Source organism: Echinops telfairi, unplaced genomic scaffold (assembly GCF_000313985.2).
Source record: "Echinops telfairi isolate 266 unplaced genomic scaffold, ASM31398v2 ScPeMD7_7469;HRSCAF=8507_0, whole genome shotgun sequence".
Lineage (NCBI taxonomy): Eukaryota > Metazoa > Chordata > Mammalia > Afrosoricida > Tenrecidae > Echinops > Echinops telfairi.
This window is the reverse complement of record NW_022111372.1, coordinates 49790145-49801594: the sequence shown is the minus strand read 5'-3', so window position 1 is coordinate 49801594 and position 11450 is coordinate 49790145. Positions and strand designations below refer to the sequence as shown.

At 57.8% G+C, this 11450-nt stretch overlaps 1 protein-coding gene across 5 annotated transcripts in view; it reads right to left on the bottom strand.

Annotated features, from left to right (window-relative positions):
- Nucleotides 1-476: 476 nt before the first annotated feature.
- Nucleotides 477-11450, bottom strand: part of FAM193B (family with sequence similarity 193 member B) — a 32823-nt gene continuing 21849 nt past the window's right edge. For 3 of the 5 annotated variants that reach the window (XM_045284538.1, XM_045284536.1, XM_013006045.2), the window contains 6 exons: nucleotides 10317-10518; nucleotides 9226-9465; nucleotides 3008-4034; nucleotides 2777-2852; nucleotides 2006-2103; nucleotides 477-852 (listed from right to left, as the gene is read on the bottom strand). In XM_045284538.1, the coding sequence (XP_045140473.1) occupies nucleotides 2007-2103; nucleotides 2777-2852; nucleotides 3008-4034; nucleotides 9226-9465; nucleotides 10317-10518 (1642 nt within the window). In that variant the 3' untranslated portion in view covers nucleotides 477-852; nucleotide 2006. The remainder of the gene's footprint in view (nucleotides 853-2005; nucleotides 2104-2776; nucleotides 2853-3007; nucleotides 4035-9225; nucleotides 9466-10316; nucleotides 10519-11450) is intronic. The other 2 variants (XM_045284539.1, XM_045284537.1) reach the window with 1 other exon arrangement.

The following is an 11450-nucleotide window of genomic DNA, read 5'->3' as shown; positions in this document are numbered from 1 at the left end:
GCCCACCCCACTCACCCCCAACTTTGTTAATTCCACAAGAACTTCACCGCCCCTGGCTGCAAGTACACCAGTCACAAGGGGTCTGAAGGCCGTTCTTATCTATCCGACAGTTCAAAGCTGCTTACCCACCTTGCAAAGGGGGAAACTAGGCACAGAGTGGTGAAGGGTGGACTAAATTCAGAGTCCTCCCCACAGGAGCAAAGGGCAGAAATATGGGAGGCATGTGGGTCTGTGCCCTCACCCTAGTGGACAAGACTGAGCCTAGCTGAGCACCTTTCCTGCCTCAGCTTTTGTTTCCTTATCTGTAAAATGGGGTGAAACGGTACCACTAGATTGCTGCTGGGTTGAACGAAGATGATATCTAGCTCCAGCTATGCAGGATGTGCTTGGTAGGGCTAGTGACTAAGGGCAGACCTTGTGTGTCCACCTCTCACCTCTTCCCCCACCCAGATCAGCAAATCACCAAACACACCAACTCTGTGTCCAAATGTTGCTTTATCTTTCAGCATGAAAGATCTTCACAGTATCAAAAGTAAAGAATTGAAAAAACAAAAACAAAAACCAAACACAAAGAGAGCAGTATTGGGCCAGCAGTACCATCAGCCCCCAGCCCGCAGGCCAGCCCAGTCCCAGGCTCTGAGTGTGGAGGCTGCATAGCACCAGGAAGCAGTTCTGCAGAGGGCCAGGGGGGCCCCAGCACAGTCCAGCATCCATTCAGCTTTGGGTTGGTCCAGGATGGTGGGGAGCAGGGTAGTCGGGCAGGTGGATGGGGCATGTGGAGGGAGAAACTGTAGACCTTCAGCTGGCAGTTGCGGTCTCAGAACACCCTGAAGGAGCTTGACCTGGGAGGAGCTGAGAGAAAGAGCAAGGAGCATGACCACCCAGGGAGCCACGGTGCTAGCCTCCCCATGCTGGGACCCCCCTGTGGCAGGAGCAGCTGGCTGCTATGTTGGTTCCCCAGATTAGAAGGGGAACTAACTGTTTATGTGCTCTAGCAGAGGATAAGGTTAGGCCTGTCAGAGACAGCCCCAATCCACGGGTTCTGGAATATGCTACTATCAGACATCAAGGAAATGGGGAAGCATCCTGGAGCAGTCTGGCCCGCCTGCTGCAGCTGATCCTGCAGACTAGGGCAGTGAGACCGAGAGCCCTGGCATTTGCTCTCCCCATCAACAGCTACTCGAGGTGGTCAGCCTCAGGCTGCATGGACACAAGCCTGCCTGGTGCCATGGCAGCATGGTGTTGACATGCTCGGGGCTCCAGTGTTGCCCCAAGGAGGCTCAAGGGGAAGGGTGGAGTGCTTACTAGGGATGTAGGAGGAGGGAAAGAGAGCCCCTGCCTTGGAAATGACATCACCCAAGGTGGAGAAGGGGCAGCAAGAGAAGTAGGAAGAGAGGACTGGCAAGGATTCTGGATGATACATACTGGGATCGGGCTGGTGAGAGGGTTCTGTGGGTCGAGAGAGGCAGGGGGCACATTGGGTCTGGGTACAGTTCTCTGTTCCTGTATTCAATGGCTGTTTTGCGAGTGCTCCCAGCACCTTCTGGCTGAAAAGACCTCCTAGCCTAGGTCCAGCTCTCTGGGCTGGCCCCTTCCCTCAGAGCTTCAGCTGGGACATATCCTGGCCACCTGCATCTAGGAGCTAGCCCCAGCACGTAGACTGAAGTCCGTGGGCACATCACTGGGTGGGCAATGAGGATGATGGGAAGGATGGCTGGGAGGACCTTCCTGGGGGAAGGGCCCTTCGAGAAACATAGGCAGGGGAAGCTCACAGGAGGGGCCGGGTGGGTGGAGAGCAAAGGCTGAGGGGCGAAGGGTCCTGAGAGAATAGTTGGCCTGAACCGTCAGAGAACACAGCCTGCTTGCCATTGCTATCTGGTCTGGAGGGTGGGGAGGAGGGCAGAGGGGCTGGCGCTGCCAAAGTCCAGTTCCATGCAGCGCACAGCATGACATGGTCTGGCAGAATCTGCGGGGAGGGGTGACGTGCACACTCGGGCCTTTTTACCTCACTGAGCTGTGCTGGGAGTGGTTTTCTTGAGGCTGAAGTTGGTCCAGTTCACAGCAACTTTCTGACGTGTTTGTTTTGCAGAATCCAAACAGAACCTGTTGGGTTGAGAAACACAGGAGACGTCCCATCCAAGGTTCCTGCCCTCCTTGTGGGACCTCTCTTCAAAGCCAAGTCCCTTGGCTGGGGCCCAAAACGCCACTGTCGGCAGCTCCCTTCTCATCCTCTAGCTCCACTGGGTGCTTCCCTCTTGCAGCACACTGGCTCCCTTCACCCTCCTGCCTCTGCCCTTGCGGTCCCCACTGTCCTGAAGGCCCTTTCCTGCTGGATCTGCTCAACTCATTCTCTGTCTTTACTTGGCTGTCACCTCCTCTGGGGCCCTTCCCTGGCCTGCCCTGCCCCCAATGGCATCCATCATGGATTCCAAGTTTGAAGTTTGTCCAGGCAGGATTTGATTTATCTGTCCCTAGAACTCGGCCCACGGCCAGAGCAGAAGGCCAGTGACTTTAAGTGGTAGTCAAGAGAGGAAGGCCCGGCTCCGAAAGCCAGAAATGCCCCCTCCTCCATTTCTGTTCCTTCTCTGACGCCCAGCCAGTCCTGCCAAGTGGTTCCCGGCATTCCAGTGGACAGGCTGGGGGACAGCTGTGCCCTTTCAACTGGGCTCTGACAGTAGGTGAAAGGGAAAGGCGGGGCGGGAGCAGGGCTTCTGGGACTCCATGGGGCCGAGAGCCTGAGTCCCAGGAGGGCTGTGAGCAGGCCCTCCACACTCACCTCTTGAAGTACTCCACTTCCCGGTCAGTCTCATCCATCTCCGCCCCGTCCATGTCCTTGGGCAGGAACACATCGTCTAGAAGACACAGCCAGCGGGGCTCAATGCCCTCGGCCAGACGTCTGGGCTCATGCTCTTGGGGCAGTACTGCCCACGTGTGAGGACTGCCCTCCACCCCATGACCTGGCTGGGGTGGGGGTGGGGGTCTGCTGTTGGGTTCCTGGGGCACTCACCCAAGGAGGAGGCTGACTTCTCCTGCTTGTTGCGACTCCGGCGGCTGCGGCCCTTGCCCTGCAGCAGGCTCTGTGGCCTCGCTGGGCCTGGGGGCTGCACCGATTCCTGCTCTGCAGGACGAGCTTTAACTGTGTCACTGGGCCAGTTTCGCCAGGAGCTGCCCTTCTCCTTCTCGGCTTTGGGGCTGCCCATCCAGCCTGGTCCTGGCCGGTTCCCCCGGCTCCCCTCTGCAGACTCAGAACAGCTGCCCATTTTAGGAGGTTCTAGGACTTTGCCTGGCTGCTTGGTGCCTGGGGTCTGGCCCTTGGCACTGGGAGACTCTAGGCTGGCCGGGGGCCGGGGGCACGGGCTTGCCTCGCTCTTCTTGGCCTGACTGCCCTGTCTCTTGCCCTTCCGTGGCTTCCCACCTGAGGCCACAGGCTCAGGCAGCTCCTGCTTACAACCAGAGATCGCCTTTGGGCTTGGGTCCTCGCAGCTGGGATTGCCTGGCTTGGGTGTCTTGACCCAGATCACCCGGGACAGGTTGGGCACGGTGTTGAGCCTCCTCACTAGGCCGTTCTCTGGTACAATACCGGGAGGGGGGCCCCTCACTTCTGTCCATGGTGGGTGGGGGCCTCTTATTTCTGCCCACGGTGGGGCTGGCTCGCCTGGAGCTTGCAACGTGTGGTTTTGGGGGGAGCCCAAAGTCAAGGGGGACAGGTCAAGGTTGATGTCAGGCCGTTGCTCTGAGGAGCCATTGATGTTTGAGGGGAGCCGACTTGGGGGATCAGACTCAGCAGCCCCGTCCTTCACATAGCCATTGCTGTCCATGCTGAGCTCACAGACGCTGAAGCTGGCCCGGATGGAATCCTTGACAGTGTTCTTGATCTCCTGCAGACGGCTGCTCAAGAAGCTGTTGACTCGGTCCAACTCCCGGTCAGGCCACTCCAAGAGCCGCTCTCTGGCAGGCCTTGGCTCTCGGCTTCCAGCAACACCGTGATGAGCCTGCTTCAGGGCTTCTGCTGCCAACTGGGCCTTCTCCTTCTCCTATCAACACAAGAGGCAGTGTTAGCAGGGGCTCGGCAGTGGCCAGACACACCAGCCTGGTGCCCGCTTTGCTACTCACTGGCTGAGGCTGAGCCCCAGGCCCTGCTTGCTGGCCCACCCTGCAGCAGGGTGGAGAAAATGCACCGGGGCAGGTACTTGTCCTGGGGCCGAGGTACAGAAACACTAGCAGAGGCCAGGCCTTCCAGCATGGTCATGCAGAGCCCAGCAGTCCTCAGCCTAAGATGGCTTGGAGGCAAAGGGGTCCCGCCTTCCAGGGCAGCAGCTCCCTCACTGGCTCTCAGTGGGACCATCTGTAAAATGGGGGTAACAATTCTAAAGACTAAAGAGATTGTTTGTGAGAAAGGTGGCTAGACAGAGGTATTTTGTAGGATACAAAGGTATTTTGTGGGGGTGCGAGGGGTCAGGGGGCTGGTTCTGCTCTGGGTATCTGGGTACATGTGTCCCCCCTGGTGCTTCGAGTGGGGACTAGCAGAGAGCAAGGATGCCTGGCCCAAGTAACCAAGACCACATCCATCGTGTGCTCCGTTGTGCACAAATGGGCCTCTGTCTTTACCCTCAGATGATGAATGACAACAGAGGCCAGACTTGGCCAGTCAGCTCTGGCAGACGTGGCATCAGCATGAGTCGGTGGCTGAGTCATGTCATCCCGCTCCCATCCTCCAGGTGTCGGAGGGACACACAAGACAGATAGCAGAGCCTGCATGAAGTGGGTGGTAGTGGTGCGTAGGGGCTGGATGACTTCCCATACTGCACATATTCCAGCTGATCTGGGAGTGGGGGTAGAAACAGGGCAAGCAGAGGGTCACTCCTGCAGGTGCTCCTGTGCCTGCCAGGCCCACCCCTTCTCCTTTCTAGTGGTGGGACCTTGGACAAATCCCTCATTCTCTCTGAACCTTCCCTTCCCCGTTTGTACATATGTGAAAGAGATCTACACCATGGGGGTGGACCAGCAACCAAGGGGCCTGACGAGCCCCGCCAATGCCGCACTAGATCAGTTTTGCTCTTGTTATAAGACCAAGGTTCCACATAAGGTTTCATTCACAGGGGAGTTTTATGGACAGTGTGGCGGGAGCAATTCGGCCCCTCCAATCTGCCAGCAAGAGGGAAAGGCACTGACACACCCACTGCCTGCCTCGCCCTACTGTCTCATTCTCAACACTTCACAGAGGAGGACACTACGCGTTAGAAAGACGAAGGTGGCTCGGTGAGTAAGCCACCAAGTGGGGTGATTATCCTTCGTGATCTTCGCAAGTCCCTACGACCTTCAGTTCCGCTAGGCCATCACCTGTTGAGCATGGCTGGGCTCTGGGAACTCTCCGCCTTGCCGACTTCCATCTTTTGGGGAAATGGCAAGCAGCCCTGTGAGGGTGGGAGGCCTGGGGTCCAAACTGAGCTGGGCCTGGATCAACTCAGAGTGACAGGAAGCCCAGAGGAATGGCAGGGCCCAGGCTTTTCTCTGTGCGTGGGGGTGGGGCAGGAAGGCCAGGGGAGGGGAGTGACTGAGAGGAAGCTGGGAAGACCACCCAGAGTCTTTATGCAGGGTCATGCCTCAGTCACTGAAGTCTTAGGAAATGGCAGTCTGGTGGCAAGAAGTTGGCTGCTTTGAGCTACTCAGGAGAACTGTGGTGTTGTAGTGATTGGGCACAGGAGGACGAGTGGGGAAAATCACACCAGCGAGCGCAGCTGTGGCTTAAGCAGCCCCTATTTGCCGAGGGCACATCATGGGCCTGACCCACAGCCAACCCTTTACACGCACCAATCCACCTCACCCCCACAACCACCTGCGCCCGTTCTCCTAGGAGCCTCGTTTTAGGATGAAGAGACTGAGGTCTGGAGGTGACGTGGTTTGCCCAAGGTCATACAGCAAGTGTGGTCCCCGGGTGGCGAGGCTGCTGCTCTGCTCAGCGCTGCCCATTGTATACCCCGTCCCTGGGTGGCGCCGAGGCTTCTGGTTTGGCCACCTGGGAGGATGGTGGTGCCTTTCCCTGGGAGACCCAGGGAAGGCTATGGAGAGCGGCTTCTCTGGAGGAGGGCAATCTGGCTTTGGCTGTGCTGGGTGTAGGTACCCAGAGGGGCAGGAGACGCCAGTGCCAAGTGCAGCAGGGGGAGTGGGGGGAATGGGCGAGCCCTCAGTGCTGTCTGATGGCTTCTCTCTCGGGGAGATGCCCCCGTGAGGAAGGGCAGCAAGAGGCCATGGAGGAGGCAGAGAAGAGGTGGACCCTCTGGAGAGCGTGGGGTCCTCCCTGCCCCTTTCCCTGAAGCTGCCCGAGGAAACAATGTTCAGAAAGACGAGGAACTCACGGTGTCAAATGCTGCTCAGTGGACAAAGAAGATGGGAACAGGAGAGTGTAATGCCACAAAGGCGTCCTTGGCAGCCTGGCATGCTGGCTGGAAACAGTGAGCAGTGTGGACAAGAGGAGCCGCGCACATAGAGAAGGCAGGTGGCGTTTCCCAAACACTTTGATGAAAGAGAAGAGGCCACGGGATGAGAGGCGGATGATGAATCTATTTTCACAAAAGGAGTGCTTGGGGCAGCTGAATTGTCAGTGGGGAAGAGCCCCGAGGGGAGGCTGGAGCTGTAGGGAAAGCAGGCCCCTGCTGGACTGAGGCCCAAGAAAGGACAAGGGAGGAACACGGACAACTCTTTCACCAAAACAAGAAGGAAGAAAGTTTGCAGTTGGTAACATGTTGAGAGAAGGCCTGTCTAATGGTGGTCTCTCTCTCGCTCTTTCATTCCCCCCCCTTATTAAAACTGGAAGGTTTTTGTTGAACATTAAGGTGAGGGTGAGGAAGGGCTGAAGTTTGAGATGGAGAGCTGACAGAAGGGCAGGAGAACGGAAGTGATGAGGACAAAGAGAATGGGGGCAACAAAAAGCGTGCAGGCCCCAGCGAGCAACAGGCCACACAGCTGGGGGCCTCAACAGGGCCGGTGATGTCTTCAAGGTGCAGGGACAGAAAAGATAGACTTGGGTCCAGCCCAAGCAACCACCAAACCAAACCCATCACCATCAAGTCAAGTCCGACTCAGAGCCGCCGCCCACCCCCTACATCCCCCAGGTTTCTGAGGCTGTACAGTCTATGGGGCGGGCAGTCTCCTCCTATAATGAGCTCCGGGGTCTAGCCCAGGGCTGTGGTTTTCCTGAGCGGGTATGGAATGGCAGTAGAGCAAAGCATTGAATGTTGACAAGCAAGTGATTGAAGGAGGAGCCAAAGGACAACTGGTCTAGGGAGAGGAGGACAGGGCAGCAATACTGTCTTCCCTGAGTGAAGAGTTGCTGGGAGGTTGGCGAGCCAGAGGTGCAACGTCAACAGCACAGGATGAGTCTGGGAAGGGCGCATCATGATGGTCCTGGGGTGGCAGAGACCAAGAAAGGCACAGAGCCTTATCCGTCCTGTGCGATGGGAGAGAGGGAGCAGTCCTCACGGACAGCTGCTGGAGGAAGCTGTGTGTTAGGGGACAGTTAGGTTTGGGGAGGTGGACGGACTTCAAGGAAGAGGTCGTGTATAAAGAAATGAACAAGCAGCCACCTAACTTGGCTCACTTCTAGGCCTGGCAGACAGGAGCGGTGGCGGGGGCACTGTGGGCGTACGCTGGGAAAGTCTGCATGGTTGGGAGGCCCTGAGTGTGGAAAGGACAGAGGTGAGGAGAGAGCACTGTTGGGACAGGGAGGAGGACCTGTGGGCCCACTGCTGCAGGGAAGGCTGGCCAGCCTCGAGCAGCTGCGTGTGCTCTCAGGCACCTAGCTAGGCTCCGCTTTTCTGAGAGGCCAAGCCAGGGGCCACTGCTCAAAACACCAGGTGGGCAACTCCGGTAGGAGAAGCCAGGGGAGGCTATTTTCTGCAGTGTGTGCGGAGACCCCTTGGCTCACTCCATGGTGCAGCAAAAAGGATGCTGTAGTCCTTTGGGCTGGAGAAAGATGAAGAATCACATCTGCTTTCCAGAGTTTGGGGTGTTTGACCACCCAGGAATGGAGGCCAGCTGGCTGTCAGCCCTCAAGTCTCTTCAGATGCTCTGCTCCCAAGGGTGGCACTGTGCAGACTCAGCTGTGGTACGGCTAGGTAACGGTAACGAGGTGGCTGGGGAGAACCCATCAGCCCTGGGGCTCATCTGGCAGCAGGGCTCCCCGGGAATGGCTCACCAGTCCTATCCTCGGCCCCACTATGAGGCAGACTCAGCCCTGGAGACGGGCTCACTCCCCTGGCTTCAATTATACCTCTATACTGGCAAGTCCCAGCACTGCACCTCTATCTACACCAGTCTCCTGGGATCCTCTGAGACAACAGGCCCCGGCAGAATCCCATCTTCTGCAATTCCCACTCTCGCTCAGGAAAGGCACCACCATCTTTCTAGTACCCAAGCAATCACCTGACGACACCTCTAACCCCATCACCTGCCTTTCCTGCAGATGGGTCATCCAGGCTGGTCATTTCCTCTGGAAACCCATCCTTTCTCCCACCCCAGAGCAGACCTTCATTCAAGCATCACCAATAACTTCTCCCCTGGGCCACCAATTCCTGCCTAGAATATCACCTCCACTGGTCTCCCTTCTACACAGTACTCTTAGAGAACAGCCCCGACCCCGTGGACTCCTGGATGACGTTCTGCAGGTGACTTTCCTCACCAGCAAAGAGCCTCCCTCGCCTGCACTACAGGTCCTGCAGAGTTCAGGCCAGACCAGGCTGCTGTGTGATGTGCTGTGCCTGTTGCTGGTCACTCTGTGCCACTCCCTGCCACTCTGCTCACGTGCCATCCTCATTTCCGGCCACTTCCAGCATGCCAGGCAGGGCTGACCAAGTCCCCCTTTAACACGCTTGGCCAGCTCTGTGCCCGTCTCCCCATTGGACTGAGCTCTTCCAGGTGAGAACTGCACTGTGTCCTGCTTGGCTTCCAGGATTTGGAGAAGGGTCTGCTGAATGAGTAAGGGGCTGAGTGGCTGAAGCAAGTCCTGGCTGGGAGGGCTCCACAGCAGCTTCGGAGGCAAGGACATGGTTTTCCTCACTCATGTGCCCCAGTGCCCCTAACCCTGATGCCTCCCAACTCGTTCAGACTTCCCCAGAGCAGTGAGCTGTACCCAGGCCTCTGGCAGCCGGCACTATTCATCCCCGACAAATCTCCAGGGGAGTCCTCGGGGAGGAGAGGTGGTAGAGTTGGGCACCCCCCCACACCCACCTTCTTTTTCAGCTTGTGCCGGGCCCGCTTGGCGGCCCTGGCGCTGTTGGGGACTTTGGGCTCCGTGCTGTTGATGAATTCCAGTAGCTCATCCACATCTCGGTGGTCCACGGTGGGCTCCCCAGAGATCCCGCCCAGGGCTCCCCCCTTCACGGGCAGCTCCTCTTTCCGCCTGGTCAGCCTCGAGCGGAGCTTCTCCCGGATCTCGGTATAATTCCGACTCGTCGGGGCAGCGGGTGGCTGGGGGAGGGGGAGGTGCTGATGTTACACCCTGGGCCGGAGAGCCCATGCACTCCCCCCAGCTGGCACCAGAGGCGCGGTGAGACATGAGACCACGGTTCTCGTGGCAGCACAGGGTTGGATGGCTCCCCTGTGCCAGGATGGAACCAAGGCTGCCGCAGGGGGTGCAGGGGCGGGCAGTCCACGCAGCGGTGGGAGCGCATGACGGGGAGCTGGAAGCCAGGTTTGAGGCTGGCTTCCCCACTTGGAGGCTGTATGACCTTGGGCGAGTCACTCCGTCTTTCTGAGCCTCAGTTTTGTCATCTCTAAAAGGAGGACACTAATTGACTGGTAGAGCAAGGACTTTCATTCCTTCTGTCCTCACTGATCTCCCCGAGCCAGCAGCCCTCTCCTCTTCGCCTCGGCAGGCTCCTGCACTGCTCGGCCCCATCCACAGAGCACTCCCATCTCAGCCTTGAGGGCACCACCTGGGCCTTCCTTCCCTCGGCTGGCTGCCCCCTGCCTTTGCCACGCACAGTGCTCAGTCCTCTGTGATTACACACGCACACACTTATTAGAACCACAGCACTCTGCCACTTCCTTTCCTCTCCCTAAGGGACAGAGTCAATCTTAAGAGAAACCACCAAAAAAGCACAAGGTAACAAAATCTGAAAAATCTCTATCTCACACATCTGTAGTGAGAGTCACATGAGCAGACGCAGGTGGCAGGACTTACACGGTCCTGGCACCGTTAGTTAAAAAACCCCAACAGTCCTGCCCTTAAGTCACAGGGAGCTCTGGGGAAAGCAGTGGCTCCCTATGCTCTCCATGCTGCCCCCAGCCCTTTGGTCTGCAGAGGCCCACGCACTCACCGCATTGTGGCCGAAGAACTCACAGTAGCAGCAGTCACAGAACTTCCCATCTCTCTGATGGGTGGAGGATGAGGTGCAGGAGCTGCGCTCTGAGCTGCTATCCTCTTCCTCGCCCAGCCCCTCATCCGCCTCACAGGGCTGGGGTAGCTGGCACGCCAGGCCACTGTGTGTAAACTTGTGCCCCTTGCAGCCGGGGTCTCTGCTGAGGAGGGAGAAAGACAGGCCCTAGCGTGAGGGGCGCCATTTGGGGGGCAGGCCATCACAGGAGTGCAGAAAAGCACCCTAACCTCTAGACCCCTTGCCAGTATGTGGTACCCGCCCCTGCCCCTCAAGGTCAGGTGGATACCCCTATCGGCCCCTCAGGGTCCATCCCAAATGCTGATATCGGCCAGGGTTTCCCAGCAGCGCACATCCTGCTTGGCAGCCTCACGACACCAGCTCTCAACAGCCTGCCATTTCTGTGTACTGCAGTGCTCTGTTAGCCCACTCACCTCACAAGCCACACTGTACCCCAAGGGCAGCAACCATGCCCCTTTGTGGGGCCCAGTGCAGAGCGTCACAACCTTGGACACGGCAGGTGCTCAACAAGTAGGTGTCTGACAATCCGCAGTGGGCTAATGATTCCCATGGCACACCCGGTGGTGGGCGTGAGGCCATTTTCTTTCACTTTCTGAGGGTCTCATGCCCCAAGGTCGCTACTCTGAACCTATAGGCTCAGCTGCCTTAACTCTGGGGCACGAAGTTCAGGAAAGCTAAAGTGTCTTCTTCATTCCCCTAAATCCTGCAAAATAGGCATGGCTAGACCCACGTTGCAGCAAAGGAAACAGAGCCCCAGAGTGCTCAACTGCTCGGCCCAAGGAGGGGCCAGCACTCAGGCTGTCTGCAGAGCTCAAGTTCTCCTCACTGCCCCTCAGCTTCTGGATTCCAGGTGACACGGGAATCTTCTCGATAGAACGCTTTCCTGGGTAACAATGAGCCATTGGCATGCAAGGGCCTGGGACTGGGGAAGCTGGAAGAGCCAGAGTCCTATGTTGGGCCGTGAGAGGTCCAAGTGCTGCAGGGGCTGGTCCCCATGCTAAGGCTAAATAAAGCTCAGCTAGCAGAGGAGCTGAGGGTGAGGATGAAGTTGGAGCC